This window comes from Giraffa tippelskirchi, chromosome 1 (genome assembly GCF_054371585.1).
Source record: "Giraffa tippelskirchi isolate mGirTip1 chromosome 1, T2T-mGirTip1v1.2.pri, whole genome shotgun sequence".
Classification (NCBI taxonomy): domain Eukaryota; kingdom Metazoa; phylum Chordata; class Mammalia; order Artiodactyla; family Giraffidae; genus Giraffa; species Giraffa tippelskirchi.
This window is the reverse complement of record NC_137275.1, coordinates 53,925,831-53,944,461: the sequence shown is the minus strand read 5'-3', so window position 1 is coordinate 53,944,461 and position 18,631 is coordinate 53,925,831. Positions and strand designations below refer to the sequence as shown.

The 18,631-nt window shown below is 37.0% G+C and overlaps 1 protein-coding gene across 10 annotated transcripts in view; it reads right to left on the bottom strand.

Moving 5' to 3' along the window:
* RFC1 (replication factor C subunit 1) overlaps positions 1 to 18,631 on the bottom strand; it is a 72,959-nt gene that overhangs the window by 22,591 nt on the left and 31,737 nt on the right. For 9 of the 10 annotated variants that reach the window (XM_081592670.1, XM_081592681.1, XM_081592692.1 and 6 more), the window contains 5 exons: positions 8,687 to 8,919; positions 7,699 to 7,776; positions 3,805 to 3,882; positions 2,550 to 2,637; positions 930 to 1,201 (listed from right to left, as the gene is read on the bottom strand). In XM_081592670.1, coding sequence (XP_081448796.1) covers positions 930 to 1,201; positions 2,550 to 2,637; positions 3,805 to 3,882; positions 7,699 to 7,776; positions 8,687 to 8,919 — 749 coding nt within the window. Of the gene's footprint in view, positions 1 to 929; positions 1,202 to 2,540; positions 2,638 to 3,804; positions 3,883 to 7,698; positions 7,777 to 8,686; positions 8,920 to 18,631 lie in introns of all 10 variants that reach the window. The other variant, XM_081592606.1, reaches the window with a different exon arrangement.

Here is an 18,631-nt window from a genome sequence, read left to right as displayed (position 1 = left end):
ACCAAAAGCAAAAGCATCTAGAAATCATCAGCATTTTAGTTTTTCACTACAAAATAATGGTGATGAGCACTTAAAATAGATAATATTCTGCTTTTAACTCCAAGTGTCAAAGAGGCTTGAAGGAACAGTGGCTTCTCTTATGATCCTAATAAGGTGATTTCAAACCGGAGACTCTAAGAAACAATTCTCAAATACATATGAAAACAAAAAAAACTTCTAAAAATTATTCTGCATTACTTCACTGTTTATCCCTCTGAAAATGATTTCAGTATCTCAACAATGTTAAACAGGAGCAAAAAGGCATACATTCAGGACAAATCCAAATAAGTTATTTTAATAATAATAGCCAAAATTTTTATAGCATATATTATGTACCAGGCACTGTTCCAAGCGGTTACACACATTATCTCATTGCATACTATTATTATCCCAATTTTACAAATGAAGAAACCAAAGCAGAGAGAGGGGAAGTAACCGGATCAAGGTCACATATCTGCCCAGTGGCAGGACTATGATCCAAAACTGGCTCCAGAGTCCATGTTCAGAGCCACAATGTTATATTACTTTTTTCTGGCCTTAGAAGACCTGAGTTCTGCCACGTACTCACCAGATGATCTTGGGAAAGCTACTTAAACCCTTTCAGCCTGTTTTTATCATCTTTAAAAGTTGAATAATAAAAGTAAATATGTCTTGTGGTGAAGATTACATGACATATCACCTGTATGAGCACAGTATCTGATACACATTAACGCTCAATACATACTGGCTTATTTAGCTATATTATTAATAACCTATATTCTGCAACAGCATCTTTACATAAGAGGGTATTTTTAAGGTACTATAATGCCTTATAAAGTTAGAGACAAAACTCGAAAACAAACCAGATCAACACACAGCCCCACAATGATACCCTTTTCAAAAATGTCTACCTCTTTTTTAGCTGGAGAACTTTTGATTTTCTTAGGAGTTCTTGTCTCTTTTAACTCAATAACATTTTCTTTTCTTTTTGAGGCCATAGACTCTGTTTCTTTATTAGAACTCTCTTCTTTTTTTTTCAAAAGTGCCAGCTTAGAACTAGCTTTTGGAGAAGTTTTTCCTGTTTTATGAGCTGATGACCTGGAACGTTGCTGGGATTCTCTTGAACCTTCACACTTAGTTTGCTTCTTAGGGCTGAAGTTCTTTCTTTCATCTGAAAATTGTTCTGTTTTTATGAGGAAGAAAGGATTATAAATGTTGTTTTTGCAAAATGATACCCAATATCAAGATTATTTTTTCATTTTTCAACAGAATAATCTTAGTAGGACATAATGTCATATGGTGACTTCATAACATTCACATTAAAATTTTAGTTCTTCAGTTTATACAAAATATTAATTTTTAAAAATTAAATATTTGTATATTATTTCTTTGTGTAACCAGTTCAAAATAAGAGATCTGCCTTTTTAAATATAAATTATTCATTAATTGAAATGAGATGGTAAACTACATCTGAGAACATGGACTTTATTCCACAGATAAACTTCAATGATCTGAAATTCACAGAGAAAAGTTACTAATTAGAATATTCTGTCACATAAAAATTCTGTTTGTAATAAAGTCTGAAAGAATCCCGGGATTTCCAGACTAAAATTATATGAACAGATACATCAATACTTATAAGATTAAGCCCATCTATTAGCATCTAACCACTAGCACATGGTTAGATATCAGGACCACTTAAAAAAAAACTTAAACCTACAGACAACTAGCAGAAGAGCTTCAGATGACCTGGACGATGATGATGCAACCATATGAGCTTGAAACATCTAATCTTTTCTCTTCATGTATTCAAGTCCACACACTTGCACTACACTTGGAAATTAACATGAAGCCAAACAACAATTACAGAGCAGACAGGCATTCTGTACCAGCTAACATCCACATAGTTTGCCAAGCATCTAAGTCGAACATGCTTCAGTACTCCTATGAAATGATGTCAACCTCAGAACACCAGGCAATTATTATACAGAGTGAAGGAAGTCAGTAAGAGAAAGACAAGTACTGTATATTAACTGTATACAATCTAGAAGATGGAACCAATGATCCTATGTACAAGGCAGCAAAGGAAACACAGATGTAAAGAAGAGACTTTTGGACTCAGTGGGAGAAGGCAAGGGTGGGATGATTTGAGAGAATAGCATTGAGACATACATTACTATATGTAAAACAGATAACCAATGCAAGTTTGATATATGAAGCAGGGCACCCAAACCCGTCACCATGTGACAGGCACCTGTCACACAGGTGCTGTGTGACAACCTGGAGGGATGGGGTGGGGAGGGAGGTGGGGGTGGTTCAGGAGGGAGGAGACCTATGTATCCTCTGGCCGATTTATACTGATGAATAGCAAAACTATCACAATATTGTAAATTATCCTCCAATTAAAATAAATTAATTAATTAAAAAAAGAATACCAGGCAATTATTGAACAAAATGTTTAAACAAAAAGTTACATGAAATTTCTTCAATAAAGATAAATGTTCCGGCTTACTTTGTTCTGCTAGTTTTACCTTTATGAGGATATTTAGGTTTCTCTGCTTTATATAAATTGACTTGTACAGATGAAAACGTCTCTCTTTCTTCTGCGTCCTTTTCAGCCTAAGAAAATGTAAAAAAGTGTCAAATGCGACAACAGGAAAATTTTTACCACAAAGTATGTTGTTAAAATCAACCAAAGATTAAGGGTCATCTTCCAAAGTAGCAAAACAATGCAATAAATTTTCATTCATTCTTACACAAAATTTCTGGGGCAGATGAACACTTTCAATTTTACAGATGAGAAAATAGATGAGAGAGTATAAAAATACACCTAAAAAAACTATCCCAGTTGTTCCTCGCTTGTGACTCTGAAAATGAAAGCCTTGTTTCTGCTGCTTTCATCTCAATTCTCAAACTGTTAGCATCATGCAGTTAACAACTAAAATCTAACCCAAAAGACTAACAACAATCTAAAGCTCAAAAGAAAAACAGAGTACCTTCTCAAAAGAGAAAAAAATGTCCATTCTCTCCACTGCTCTTCAAAACTCCATTTTACAGAAAGGTCAAAATTGGGGTGTATGATGCAGTATTTTCAACTTGAATGTCTTTAGATGAAATAATAAGGCTTTTCTAATGACAAAATCTCCACCATTCCCTATATTGCCTTACATCTGCCTGCTGTAAAATCTCTTAAAACGGTCAGATTGATACTGACAATATTAAGAGAGTGCGAAAAATGGTCAGATTGATACTGACAATATTAAAGAGAGTGTGATTCAATAGAAATAAGGCTAATTTTTTGGAGATCAAATGCTTAAAGAAAAAAATCTTGATGCTTTCAGAGATTCCCCAAAATACTCATTATTTGAGACTGTCCTAATACAGATCTTAAAGTCAGTTAGCTACAAACAGCAAATTATGCTTTTAAAAAGACAGTAATATTATAGTTATTAAACTTTAGATTCCACTGGAATCTTTATTTATCAGTGTTATTCTCTGAACAAGTAAATAAGAACCTCTTTGGGACAGAGAGTAAGTCAAAGTTACAATTTGTTTTTTTGTGAAGAAGGGTTCTGATTAGCTTTGGTCCTATCAACATTCCTTTAGGAAGAATAAGTTTCTCAATGAGCTTCCCCAAAAACATTTTTGTTAACTGAAATAATTTTAAGCACCTCTCTAGAAGAGTTATTCATGGTTATATCTCCAGACCCTAGAATACAAAGGTCTGAAAGGAAACACTGATTTGTATTGTATATTCAGAGTGCAAACAGCCTGGTAAAACACTACCTTTTTGGTCTCGGGTTCTTCATCCAACATGGCTAACGTTCTAGCAAACTCTTCATCTTCGTGCAGTTGTCTCTCCAGCTGTAAAAAGTGTCAACACAGTGAGTTGCTTTTTTTTTCTTTTATAAATAAAAAGCATTAAAATGCTCAGTTTGTGATACTTAAAAGAAACTGGAAAAACATTTTCTAGAAAGTAACTGACATTTTTTCACTTAGAAGTTAAGTATCACAGGTTTGTTTTGCTAAGTCAAATTAGATTGCAGAACATATATTGCTAGTTTTGCAGGCAAGATAGATGGATCTGAGCATAAAGATCCAAGTCTTTAGCTTTTTCTTAATGGTCCCAATGAAATACTTACAGATCTCTCATTTCTATTTATTCTAAACTCTAAGAAGGGCTCAGAAAAGAATCATTATCCTAACACAAAAAGCAATAGCCTGGGTGGGGGCACAAAAAACTGACTAAATCAAGAAAATTATATAGTTTCTTTGCACATGACAGTAAGATACATACTAATGCAACTATCACTAATATCATCAAACTTCTATTTTCAATTACTAACTCAAATGTATCTGTTCTTTTTTTTAACTGAAGTATAGCAGACTTAACAATTTTATACTAGTTTAAGGTATACAACACAGTAGTAATTTATCTCTTTTAACTTCTGAAAATTTAAGTCATTATACCAGAAGTTTTCCTAACATGCTAATATAACACACAGACATTCTAGTTACCTCGTTGTTATTTCCAAATATTACTATTTTTATTTCCAGTTAAATGGAACTCTTACAGAAGAGAATGTGTGGAAACAGATTATACTTCTCATTATAAATTTATGCTCCCTGATAAAATGGCCTAATACGATACATTATTCAAACAAAGAAAAGGGCCTCAAAACCAATCTGAAAGAAAAGATTTGCAAACTGGTATAAGCCTGGTAAGAACTCAGTAACCAAGCCTCCTCTTCTTTATAAAATGAATTAACTCAAGCTACACAGAACGATAAGCAAGCCAACAGACGCACATCAGCATGCTCTCTGTTGCCGAGCATTTCTTCACCATAACTGAACTACACATCTAATTTCTAAAAAAAAAATCTTCACCATATAAAGTTCCTCCAAACTCTAAACTTCCAGTGGTCTTGCAAGGATTTCTGGTTGAACTTTACATCATTTTTCTAAAATTTCACACTACATAGTAGTATACTTCTGGTAAACAGGATTCTAGTTGTTTTAGAAGAAATTTAAATACTTTCATTAGAAATTCATTATTGGTAATTATGGTATTATGTGATCAAAAGTCATATTTTAATACAATGTTTATTATAGCAGATAGTGTTTAACATATTGACTTGCAAGTTAGATTCTGGGCACACATTTACTACATGAATAAACAAAAAGGTGAAAGTGAAGGGGAGGGGAGGAAAATAGAAGCTCTTAGAGGGATAATTAAGAAGGACATCATCAGTCAGTTATTAACACCATGAAAGTCCTTCATAGACTAATAAATAAATTACCCAAACAAGATTCTGAAAGAATGTGACAGAAATGGGAAAATAGAGGATTGTGATACAAAGTTCCAAACCTGGTTTGGAAAGGATAGGGTAAGCCTTCAGTCTTTGGAACAGATAAGAAGTCAGGTCCCTAAAACTCACTCCACAGTTTTACCTAGGCCATGTGTGCTACCCTGAGTCATAAAATTCAGTATAGACAGTAAGATGGAAAAAGATTTTGAAAACACAAACTATAAACTGCCAAATCAATAAAACGTGAACAGTCACATACACTGCAGAAGACTGGAATACTGTTCTCTCACAACAACTGTTATCAAGAGCCTCTTCCTTGCCAAGCACTAAAATGGGTGCTAATGTACAATAGCTGTGACATAAACACCCCTGGTAGGTAGAGTTTAAAGTCGATGTACAGGAAGACATTTAAATAGCAACTTAAGAAGACACTTAAATGTTAACAGTAGCTGCAGGGGGTTCAGCAAAGTACACAGAAGGGATTGCTAACATAGTTTAGGGAATATGAGAAAGCGACATTTAAGCTAATAAACAGGAAGAGGGTTCAAACAACAGGTACCAAGGTCTGAAGCCTCTGACAGAGATGAACACTTGTCCTTGAAATAACCTTCTTCCCTTGGTTTCCATAAAATACCACGCTTTCCTGATTGCTCCACTTCGGTAAATCTCTGCTCGATCCTCCTCCTCTTCCTGACCTCTCATTGTTAACAGTGCCCCAGAGCTCAATCCTGACACTTCTTTCCTGTTTACATTCTCTCCATGATCTCATCTAGTTACACTGGTTTTAATACCATTCAAATGCTACTGATCCCAAATAAGTATCTTCAGCTTAGACCTCTCCCCTGAGCTCCAGATTCCTCTACCAACTACCCACTCTGCATCTCCATCTGGAAGCCAATTAGGCATTTCTGAGCAAGACAGATTTCTTGACTTCCCTGTACCAACGTTCCAGTCTTAATAAATGATAACACCATTCACCTAGTTGCTCAAGCCAAAAAAACATGGAGTTATCTTTGAATCTTCTCTTTCCCTCATACCTTACATTCAATCTATCAGCAACAACTTGAAGGTTATATCTTCAAAAAGCACATACAGATTATGACCACTTTTCACCACCTCTTCCATTACCACCACCCTGGTACAAGCCAACACTGTCTCTTGCCACCCCCCCCAACTCTAACAGTCTCCAAACTGATCTGATTTTGCCCCACCATGGTTTATTACCTTCATAACAGCCAGAGTAATTTTCTTTTAAGATCCATCAAGTCATGTCATTTCTCTATTCAGTACTCCAATGGCTTCTCATCTCACAGAGACTAAAATCCAGACTCCTTTCCATCCCAAGTCCTTCTGGTAGGTACCAAAGACCAGTCATGACTTAATAAGATTTGCTGCTATTTCTTTCAAAGTCATCAAGCTCAAACATTTCTACCTCAGGAGGCTTGCACCTGCTTTTCTCTCTGTTTAGAGGAAATCTTCCTCCAAGTGGAGGGAAGTTACCACTTAATTTTATGCCCCAATGTCACTTCCTCAGAACCCACTCCAGTACTCTTGCCTGGAAAATTCCATGGACAGAGGAGCCTGGTAGGCTGCCATGGGGTCGCTAAGAGTCGGACACGACTGAGCGACTTCACTTTCACTTTTCACTTTCATGCACTGGAGAAGGAAATGGCAACGCACTCCAGTGTTCTTGCCTGGAGAATCCCAGGGACGGGGGAGCCTAGTGGGCTGCCGTCTATGGGGTCACACAGAGTCAGACAAGACTGAAGTGACTTAGTAGCAACAGCAGCATCATTTCCTCAGAGGGGTTTCCTAACCTCTGATTTAAATAACCCCATTGATTGCCCCCAAAAGTATCTATCCCTTTACTTGTCCTCATAGCATTTATAATGACCTGACATTATTTTTTTTAACTGCAGTACCCTTAACACCTAGAAGTGTGCCACACACTCAGTAAGTGCTCAGTAAACACTTATTAAATGAATATAACAGGTATATTACAAACATTACTCTGAATGAAGGTAGATTTAGGGATCACTAACATATGCATACTACTTAAGGCCACAGAAGTAGATGAGATTGTCCATAGTGAAAAGAAAAGAGATATGACCAAGTTAAATTATTTTAATTATACTAAAGGAAGCTTCCATTCAAAGAAATCTAATAATAAATCTTTAAACAATTATCCTCTGCTCTCATCATTTATCTTTTATATAAATTTAGGTTTTCATATAGTTTTATTTTAACTTATTTTACACATAACTCTTAGAGGCTCAATTCAAAATAAGACTACTCTAATTGTCTGCCTGAGTAGACTAAATAGTAAGTGACAACTCCAATGATTACGATTATCTAATGAAAATGCCAATACCTCTGCATCTTCATCAAGTTGTAATTGCTTGGCGATGGCTTCATCATTTAATCTGGAATCATCTGCATTTTGTGAAGGCTATATTTCAAAGAAAATCAAGCATGAATAGCATAAACCTTAAGTTCAAAGTAAGGTGCTTTTTCTTAAATGTAGACGAATAAATATTGGGTTGGCCAACAAGTTCGTCTGGGCTTTCTGTAAAACCATACGGAAAAACCTGAATGAACTTTTTGGCTAACCCAATACACCAATGAGATAAATAAAGTCTCAACACAGCATCAGCCAAAAAATTATGTTCACAGCTACTCCATGATCACATTCAATTTCCTAATGAGCAAATATCCTACAGACAGATCATTCTCACTTATTCATTGAAATATTCAAAAGAAATATCCCCAAAATCCTATCTAATGTCTTGACTTCAGAAATAGCCCAGAACATTGGCAAACCAATAGTGAGAGAAATTACACTGCCTTATGGAGACACTAATGAAATCAACACACACACACACACACCATGTGCCAGGTTTCCACGCAGGGAACTACTTTCATTTATTTATCTGTATTTCCTAAGTGTCCAAAAAAACTGAATCCAACCATCAGCCTGAAAGGTCAAATGTACAGAGTGGGTGGGCTCTATTCTAAGTTACATATTCATGACCTCACTTGGGAACAATTACATTGTCCAGTTTTGTCTAGCTGAGGCTAACGGTAAAATTAGTCTACATTCTGAGTATTTAAATACTAAGAATTACAATTTATTCTCATGATTTAAATGATCTTTTCCCACTTTCGAATATTAGAAGCTTCAATGTGTGATATGCCAATTTCTTCATGCTCCAAAATAGCAGCCACACATTTTACCCAAAGGAAAATTATTTTCATCAATAAAATGTTGATCTATTTATAAAATTCACATTTCACCTCTTATTAACAACAGTGAATGGGTACATATCCTGAACATTCTTGACTGCATGGAGAACACTCACCTCTTTTCTTCTGCTTGCCACCATCTTCTTATCTGATCTTTGGATACTTCCAGTTCCAAAATAATCAAGCACTGATGTGGGGGTAAGTTTTATTGGTGACAAAGGCTTATTCTTGGTCTTAGTGTTTTCCTCATTCTTTTTCATGTTTGATGTTCCAAGATAACTATTTGTAGATCCTCCATTTTCTTTTGATTTAGAGGCTGTCTTCTTACACACAAAGTCATCGTCTTCATCTTAAACGAAACATAACCAAATGTGGTTTGATAAAACATCAATTCTATATAAAAACAACCATTTCCACCAACTTTCTAAAAAATATACACATGCTATGGATGCTAATGACTTTTTTTTCTTCCTATCTCCTAAATTCAACAGTTACCCTCACATTTACCAGTGCTAGGTCTGTAACACACCATATCCCCCAGTGACTACCCAGAGTACATAAACATGTATATTTATTCACATAGTCAACAAATATTTACTGAGTGACTATTATGTGCAAGGCACTGAGGATACAGAAGTGAATAAGACAGACAAAATTCCACACAATTATCCTTCAGTTAAAAATAAACAAATTTTTTTAAAAAGACAAAATTCCTGCCCCTAGAGAGCTTGGAGCCTAGAAGAGGAAATAGATACAAACAAACATATGCCATCAAGTTATAAGTGCTATGAAGAAAAGTAAAACAGAATGAAAGATTGAGAGTGGATGAAGGGTTCTCTTTTAGATAGAGTAGTATAAACAATCTGATTTTGGTATTGACCATCTGGTGATGTCCATGTGTAAAGTCATCTCTCATGTTATTGGAAGAGGGTGTTTGCTATGAACAGTGCATTCTCTTGGCAAAACTCTGCTAACCTTTGCCCTGCTTCATTCTGCACACCAAGGCCAAACTTGACTGTTACCCAGGTATCTCTTGACTTCCTACTTTTGCATTCCAATCCCTTATGATAAAAAAGACAACTTTTTTTGGTGTTAGTTCTAGAAAGTGTTGTCGGTCTTTACAGAACCGTTGAGTTTAACTTCTTCAGCATTAGTGGCTGGGACATACACTTGGATTATCATGATGCTGAATAGTTTGACTTGGAACTGAGATCATTCTGTATTTTGAGGTTGCACCCAAGTACTGCATTTTGGACTCCTCTGTTGACTATGAGGACTACTCCACTTCTTCTTAGGGATTCTTGCCCACAGTAGTAGATATAATGGTCATCTGAATTAAATTTGCGCTTTCCTATCCACTTTTAGTTCACTGATTCCTAAAATATCAATGTTCACTCTTGCCATCTCCTGCTTGACCACGTCCAATTTACTTTGATTCATGGACCTAACATTCCAGGTTCCCATACAATATGGAGAATTTTCAGCAGAGTTGTGAGTATTCCAAGTTAAGTCATGTCCTTTGGATTACGCAATGTCAAGAGATAAAAGTAAATGCAGGGAGCCCATTTAGGAAGCTGTTCTGCATAGTTACAGAGGAAATGCTGAAGCCTTGGATTAGGGTGGTAGCTGCAGAGGTGGTAAGAAGCAGAGTACAGCTATACTTTGAAGGTGGAACACATAGCAATATCTAACCACTGAAGACTTTAAACACTTTTGCTGTGTTACATTTTATGTTTCTAAAATGTTTTCACTGAACATCTGGCTTTAAAAGTCTTTCTAAGCAGGTGTGACAATACATAACTAGAGACCCCAAAAATACACCTCAAAAGGACCTCAGTAAACTTTTTTGTTTGGTTCAGTGATTCACCAGATAAAAGTCTTTTCACTTTGGCCTAATAAAAAAAAAAAAAGAAACCCAATGAAAAGAAAAGTCTAAAAGGCAGTCTCCAGGTCACTCTGGAGGAGTGGGGGCTCACTCTTTAAGTTTGTTACTCAAGGCCACCTATGAATGAGCCTTGCTTCCTCTCTAGTACTCATTCAACCACTAGTATTTGCTAAGGGTGTTACGTGGCAGGAACTATGCTATTCCTAGGTGCTGCCAGCTCAAACATAAAAAGTACCTAAGATATATAAAAATCAAAAAGGATTTAGTCTTATTCTCTATTTATTTATATTAAAATGAAACTATCAACAATGCATAAATAACTCTTAAAGGTTTCTGAGTGCTAAACATAAAAAGTAATCCACTATATAAAGCAAAAATATAACAAACATCTCAGAGAATGCCCATTCAGCTCGCTACAAGTCCACTTTCCCTAAGGACTTACACCCTACTCTACATCCCAATGGCCTCGTATCATCACAGATATATTTATTAGATGGTTCCATATTCCATAGGGCTTCCCAGGTGGCGCTAGTGGTAAAGAACCCGGCTGCCAATGCAGAATACCAGACTCAGGTTCAATCCCTGGGTTGGGAAGATCCCCTGGAGGAAGGCATGGCAACCCACTCCAGTATTCTTGCCTGGAGAATCCCATGGACAGAGGAGCCTGGTGGGGTACAATCCATAGGGTCACAAAGAGTCAGACACAACTAAAGCAGCTCAGCAAGCATGCACATATTCCGCGCCATCACAAATGGGATGAGGAACGGGCACTTGAACAAGGAGGGCCCAATCTTACCCTTAATCGTTTTGCTGGACTCACGTGTTTAAACTAAGGTGCTAAAGGTCTATTCTTACATTCAATGAGACCCAACAATGACCTAATAAATTCCATTTTGCTCACTACAAGCTAGGTTTTCTTCTTAAACTGCAACCAAAGATTTTAATTAAAATATACTTGTTTTACTTAGCTTCAACAATAGCCAGTCTACCTTCAAGATTAAATTAAAAATTCATATCAATCCTTCCAAGCACATGCAAGGTTTGATACACTTACCGGATTTCAGTTTAACCACGTGTTGACAAGAGTCAACAGGCTAAATTCAGTCTCTCATATATCTGTTCTCCCTAGTTGACAATCAGTCCTTCACTTTCCCTGCCATCTTATTCAGACAGTTCTGCAAAGTCTAGGTGACATTATACCCATTCCACGTAGGTACAACAGCCACACAAATCACCCACAGCAGTCCTAGTAACCAGACAATATAATCTGAAACTTCTCTCCTTCTAAGATAACAACAAAATGAACTGTTATAGAAACCCAAACTATTTTTTTTTTATAATTTATTGTTTGTCAATTTTAAATCCCTACACTCAGTTAAGGTGCAGCACAGACAAACTATCAGTGTTCAGCAACTATTCTACCTTAGTAGCCAAAACAAATTACATAAAATGCCCTTAAAAGAAGATTCAAAACAAAATTGCTGATATCTGGCTTTAATAAAAATAAGAAAACAACAAACCTGGAAGCTCCTAGGTATGGATAGCCAATACATCTCCTTAGGCTGTAAGTGCAAAATTAAAAGCATAGCTAGTATATATAAGACTTTCAATCATATCTGAGAGCTTATTAAATTTTATAATTTTTACTCGGTTTAAGTTCAACAACTGTACTTTTGGGGAGGAAGGACTCCTTTAATGGAGAAAAATAAATTAAATTGTATTTACGAAATGACAGTCCTCTACTAGTTTTTCTCTCACTTTAAAAATGTCAAAGGCAGTAACATTTAATTTCCACTACATCCACCCATGTGTACAAGCAGTATGACAGAAAATCTTAGAACTGAATGGATCGAGTCAACCACTGTGTTTTTCTGTTACAGTTTTTCCCCCTTCACTCAAGAACTTCATTTGTATACAAAATATTGTAACTGTCCTTAAGGAATTAATTCAGATGAGATCAACCACTGCTACCTCAGAAAAGGAAACAACAGTATTAGAGATATTTGCAATCCCTAGCTTAACCCTTGGAGAAGGCAATGGCACCCCACTCCAGTACTCGTGCCTGGAAAATCCCATGGACGGAGGAGCCTGGTCGGCTGCAGTCCATGGGGTCACTGAGAGTCGGACACGACTGAGTGACTTCACTTTCCCTTTTCCCTTTCATGCATTGGAGAAGGAAATGGCAACCCACTCCGGTGTTCTTGCCTGGAGAATCCCAGGGACGGGGGAGCCTGGTGGGCTGCCGTCTATGGGGTCGCACAGAGTCGGACACGACTGAAGCGACTTAGCAGGAGCAGCAGCAGCTTAACCCTTTCTCTAGAAATCTCCTAAATATTCTCGGGTAACAGACTAGTATGAAATTTAGTGAGATCAAGGATTTCTAAGACTATCAGATAAAAAGATTGTTGGCAAGGGTATAGGGAAATGGGACCTTCATATACACAGAAGGATTTTCTGATATTTAAAAATAGTAAACTTTAAAAAACCTTTATGGGGGGCAAACCTGCAATATATATCAAAATCTCAACTATGCATACCCATTAGTCAGACCCAGCAATTCCACCTCTAACTAATTAGTCTAAAAACAAAACAGAGACTTCCCTGGGGATCCAGTGATTTAGATGCCACGCTTTCACTGCAGAGGCCGTGGGTTCAATCCCAGTTAGGGAACTAAGATTGCACATGCTGCAGCCAAAAAACAAACAAACAAAAAAAACATGCACACAAAGATGTATGTACAAAGATGCTTGTCATGGCATTTGTCCATTCAAAAGTATAAAGAATAGACTATAAGAGGGTAAGAAAAGATGAAAAAAGAATTAGGGACTGGAACTTCCCTGGTCCAGTGGTTAAGAATCCACCTGCCAATGCAAGGGAGATGGGTTTGATCACTGGCCGGGGAAGATTCCCCATGCCGAAGGGCAACTAAGTCTGTGTGCTACAACTTCCGAGCCCACGCTCTAGAGCCCATGCTCTGCCATAAGAAAAGCCACCACCACAAGCAGCCCACGCACTGCAACTAGAGAGGAGCCCATGCTCACTGCAACTAGAGAAAGCTCGTGCAGCAACAAAGACCCAGGGCAGCCAAAAATGGTAACTAAATAAAAGATGAACACAGTTGAGGCAAAAAAGACAGCCTCAACTATGAAGTGGCATCAAAGACAGAGGTAAGTGAACACTGTTTATAGAGTGGGAAAACAAATTACCAGAATATCTACTATTATGTTCAATCCTATAATGGATTCTATGCTGCAGCAGAAAATTACAATGCATATACATATTTACTGACATCAAGATATACTTATGTTTAAGTGATAAGAGACGTAACAAGATGTTTAGTGATATACCTAAATCTACTCATTTATGCTTTTAATTCATGTTCAAAGATCTGAAAAGAATAAAATGTTAGCAACTTTTATCTCCAGATAGGGGATTATGGGTGGTTTTAATTTCTTTCATCGTATGTTTTTCATCTTTATATTACATTTGTCTTTCTTTTTAACCTACATCTAATATTTACAACAAATCAACTATCTCCTAGAAACTCTCTGTCCCTTTGGCTTTCTGAGACAGAAAGGTTTGGCTTTAGCTTCTCTCTCTGTTTTTCTTTGCTACTTCTTTCATTACTTATTAACATCTCTGCTTATTCTGTCATTAGCTTCAGGGGGTACATGGTATCTTTCTATCTAATATATGATATAATAAAAATTTATAATAGCTATCATTATTGAGCATTTAACTTCGTGCCAGGTACTCTACTACATTCTTTAGAATCCATTACCTTTAGTCAACTAGTTTTCTTATTCAATACATGGACTCCACATGTACTGAATGTGTTTTCCACATTCCTGGCAAACACAGACTGGGCTTAAACACTTTCAAAATAGAGCAGTGTAACTCAACGCAGCCTCCTCTTTCTTTAGTGAATAGCACTACTGTACTCTTTAGGAAAGTTCTTCCTTATATTAAGCCAAAATATCTCCCTGTGAATTCTACCTATTTTCCTTTTTTCACATTCAGCATTTGAAGACTGTTCTCATTCTCTTCTTTAGCTCCTCTTCCCTACAAATGCAAACAGTTTCAAATGACTCACCATTTGAGTTACTGGGAAGATTAGATTTTTAAAAATCAAACTGCCCAGTATAGCAACTCACCATGCTATAATAAACATTCAATAAATAATAAAGCAGTATTCTCTGGTAAAAACAATACTGAACCAGAAATCCAGAAAACTAAAATTCTAACCTGACTTCAACTTATTTTAATTAACTATCTGAGACTCACTATCCTCCTCTGCAAAATGTTGGACCAGACAAACTCTTCAGATTTTCCGTCTATAATTCTGAGAATCCGTGGATGGTCACATAGATTTTGTAGCTTCCGTACTCAGTACTGGTGAGAATGTGATAAGTATGTACTAATATAAACACTTACTGTGAAAGTGTAAACTAGCACAACTTTTCTAGAAAGTAATTTGGCTAAGAAGTTCATAACATTCAGCATAGTAATTCTTAGAGATAATCAGAGGTGCTGACAAATACTTATATACAAATATATTCATCACACTATTGAGAACATAAAAATGTAAGCAACAAAGTATTTAAAACTGGGCTATATAAATTGTGATCTAATCATATAATGAAAGTGAAAGTGTTAGTTGCTCAGTCGTGTCTGAATCTCTGCAACCCCATGGACTGTAGCTTACTTGCCAGGCTCCTCTGTCCATGGACTTCTCCAGGTAAAAATACCATTTCCTTCTCCAGGGGATCTTCCCGACCCAGGGATGAAACTCGAGTCTCTTGCATTGCAGGCAAATTTTTCTACCGTCTGATCCACCAGGGAAGCCCAATCATACAACAGATTCATGGAAAACCAAAAATGTATCACTTTGTTCTTTTAAGTTAGCTTTAAACATCATTCCTAAAATAGAGTTTCTTTTCACAGCCTTCTCTACTAGAGATCTCTTTACAATAGTGGAGGGTAATAGAGTCCTTCTCTGAAATTTTGGCTTAGAATACATGGATTTAAAATTAAAAATATTTTCAAGCTATAGATTCCAAAAATATATTATACCTAAACACAAACATAATTTTATAAACATTTTCATAAACACTGAGTAAAATGTAATTTTCAAGAAAAAAATAAATATTCTGCATGAAATATCAAGTATGTTTTCATTGTACTAAGAAGAAATTGTATCAAAGTTCCTTTTTCTCTACTAACCACACCAAAAAAATGGTTCTTCAGGCCCTTGGAAAGCAGGAGCAATTCTAGTGAAATACAGTTATGCAAGAAGAAAAAAATTAATGTTTGATTTAATACTTATTTAATGCCTCGTAACGGAGAAGGCAATGGCAACCCACTCCAGTACTCTTGCCTGGAAAATCCCATGGACGGAGGAGCCTGGCAGGCTGCAGTCCATGGGGTCACTAGGAGTCGGACACGACTGAGCGACTTCACTTTCACTTTTCCCTTTCATGCATTGGAGAAGGAAATGGCAACCCACTCCAGTGTTCTTGCCTGGAGAATCCCAGAGACAGCGGAGCCTGGTGGGCTGCCGTCTATGGGGTCGCACAGAGTCAGGCACGACTGAAGCGACTTAGCAGCAGCAGCAGCAGCAGTGCCTTGTGATTTGTGCACTTATCCATAGTCTTTATAGTTATGTGGGGAAAACTAACACCAAAACGTAAATTCATGATCCTGTTTCTTAGAGAGGATTTCATCAAGGTGAATACTGAAAAAGTCACAGGCATATCTGAGAGCATGCTGTCACCTTGCCTTTTCACCTTGCCTTTCACCTTTTTCACCAGAAAACCTGAGCAAAGCAGCAGTTCTGCTCTCTCTGCCTTATGACTTCTGAACTAGCCATCTTAAAATCCCTCTGTGCTCACATGCTCAGTCTTATCCAACTCTTTGTAACCCCATGGACTGTAGCCCACCAGGCTCCTCCGCCCATGGGATTTTCCAGGCAAGAATACTGAAGTGGAGTGCCATTTCCTATTCCAGGGGATCTTCCCGATCCAGGAATCAAACTCGCACCTCTTCTGTCTCTTGCATTGGCAGGTGGATTCTTTACCACTAGCGCCACCTGGAAAGCCCCCTAAAACTCTTTTGGCTCTGCTGCTGCTGCTGCTAAGTCGCTTCAGTCGTGTCCAACTCTGTGCAACCCCATAGACGGCAGCCCACCAGGCATCCCCACCCCTGGGATTCTCCAGGCAAGAATACTGGAGTGGGTTGCCATTTCCTTCTCCAATGCATGCATGCATGCTAAGTCGCTTCAGTTGTGCCCGACTCTGTGCGACCCCATGGACAGCTGCCCACCAGGCTCCTCCTAGATATTTCAAAAGCTGTACCAAAATATTATGAAGTTCTAGAAGGCAAAAAAGGCCAGGGATTAGAACAAGGCAACTAGCTGCTTGACAAAGACCATCATTTAACAGGTGTTGTTATGACCAACCTCACGTAAAATAAACATTTTACAATTCTACACAGTGTATAGGGATGAAACATGCCAAATAAAGTTATGGTTGTTTTCCTTTTTTAACATTTATTCTTATTTTCTAGTGAACCTAAATTTGTTCTGCCTTGTCAGAAGCCAAAGGCAAAATTGTGTTCTCTTCTTCCCAGAAACTTATAATAAAGTAGTGATAGATAAATCTAAGTTAAATTTCTGTGACCTACTTGAAAATATGGCAACTGAACACTCAGAATCTCCCCCCAGGATATCTGACTCCTTATAAAAACATCATTTATTTTTATTTATATACAACATAACCTCAAACATGGTAACAGTCACCACGTAAACTAGCATTATCCAACACACAGCAGAGGAACTGCCTGGAAAAGAAGATTGCTTTGCCACTCTGAGTTAGATACGTTCATTTATTTACAAGGGTAACAGATGAAAGAACGAGAAAACAATGTGCAGCTCTCTAAAAAAATCTAATTCTGATGTTCTTACTGCTCAGAGTTTGGGATTCTGATTTTCTTCCTTCAGCGTGAAACACACAAAAACCAAATTAATGGAGACCATGCTGGAGAATCTGGTTACAGAGATTTAAAATAATTTATTTTGCAACAAGTCAAAAACTAAAAAGGGAATCTGAGTCTTTAGAGACTTTTTCTACTAAGTTCTTTTTTAATACCTCCATGAGTCAAAAATCCCAACTGTAATTTTGGTTACAAAGAGAAAGGTTCATGCATATTTCAAATCTTCAATAAATATCTGTCAATTAAGTGGACAGAAGAGAAATTACACATACCACCTCTGCAAAACTTATGGAGTGTGAGAATCAGATATTCTGTGGTGAATCAGATAGCTTTCAGTATAATGAAATATAACTGAGACTGACCATCTTTAATCAAGAAATCAGAGATATCATGATTCTTTACTAGTAAATCCTCTTACAATCAAATGAAGTCAATTATATTTTAACAATAAAAATATTTAATAATCCATGAGGTATACAGTGAGGTAGGTAAGCAATGATATTTATCATTAAGAGATACAAGCACTGACTTGTGCTGTGATGTTACCTACCACAGAGTCCCCACCACAGCAAGAATAACAGTCCATGGAAAGTCACAGCTGGTTTCAATTACTAAGAAAACCCAACACAGGAGAAGAAAGTGGAATACTTTACTACTTACTCGCCTCCTTCCTCCAATTCCACTGCATCTCTCAGGAAAAGGAAAAGAAAAAGGAGGTTTGGAGTTAGGGGAGGGAAGGCTTGGACAACTGGCCACAGGTACATTTTCCAGAGCTTCTAAGGCATGAAATCAGTTATAGAAGGAAACCTGACTGACCAGAAGCATTAAGGGAGTGGTTCAGCAATGCAATTCCCCGCTTCCATTCACATTTCAAGTCCCTGCACATGAGAGAACATAATGACTCTGGTTTCGGTGTTATGACTAAGCATAAATCACCTGTATATTGTTTTATTAGTACTTAATGACATTTTCGTAACATAATCCTACTTAGCATTTTGGAATACAACTCTGTGTCTCTCATAGTTTCACAAGTGCCGGACAACAAAATACATGTCACTATAGCAAACAACAGTCTGTTCATTTTCAGAGATGCTTCAGACGAATAATCATTCCAGATACTCTAGTGCTTCACTATTCAGTATGTCCTTTTCAATTCTCCCTCTCCGTATGCCACTAAATTTTTTTA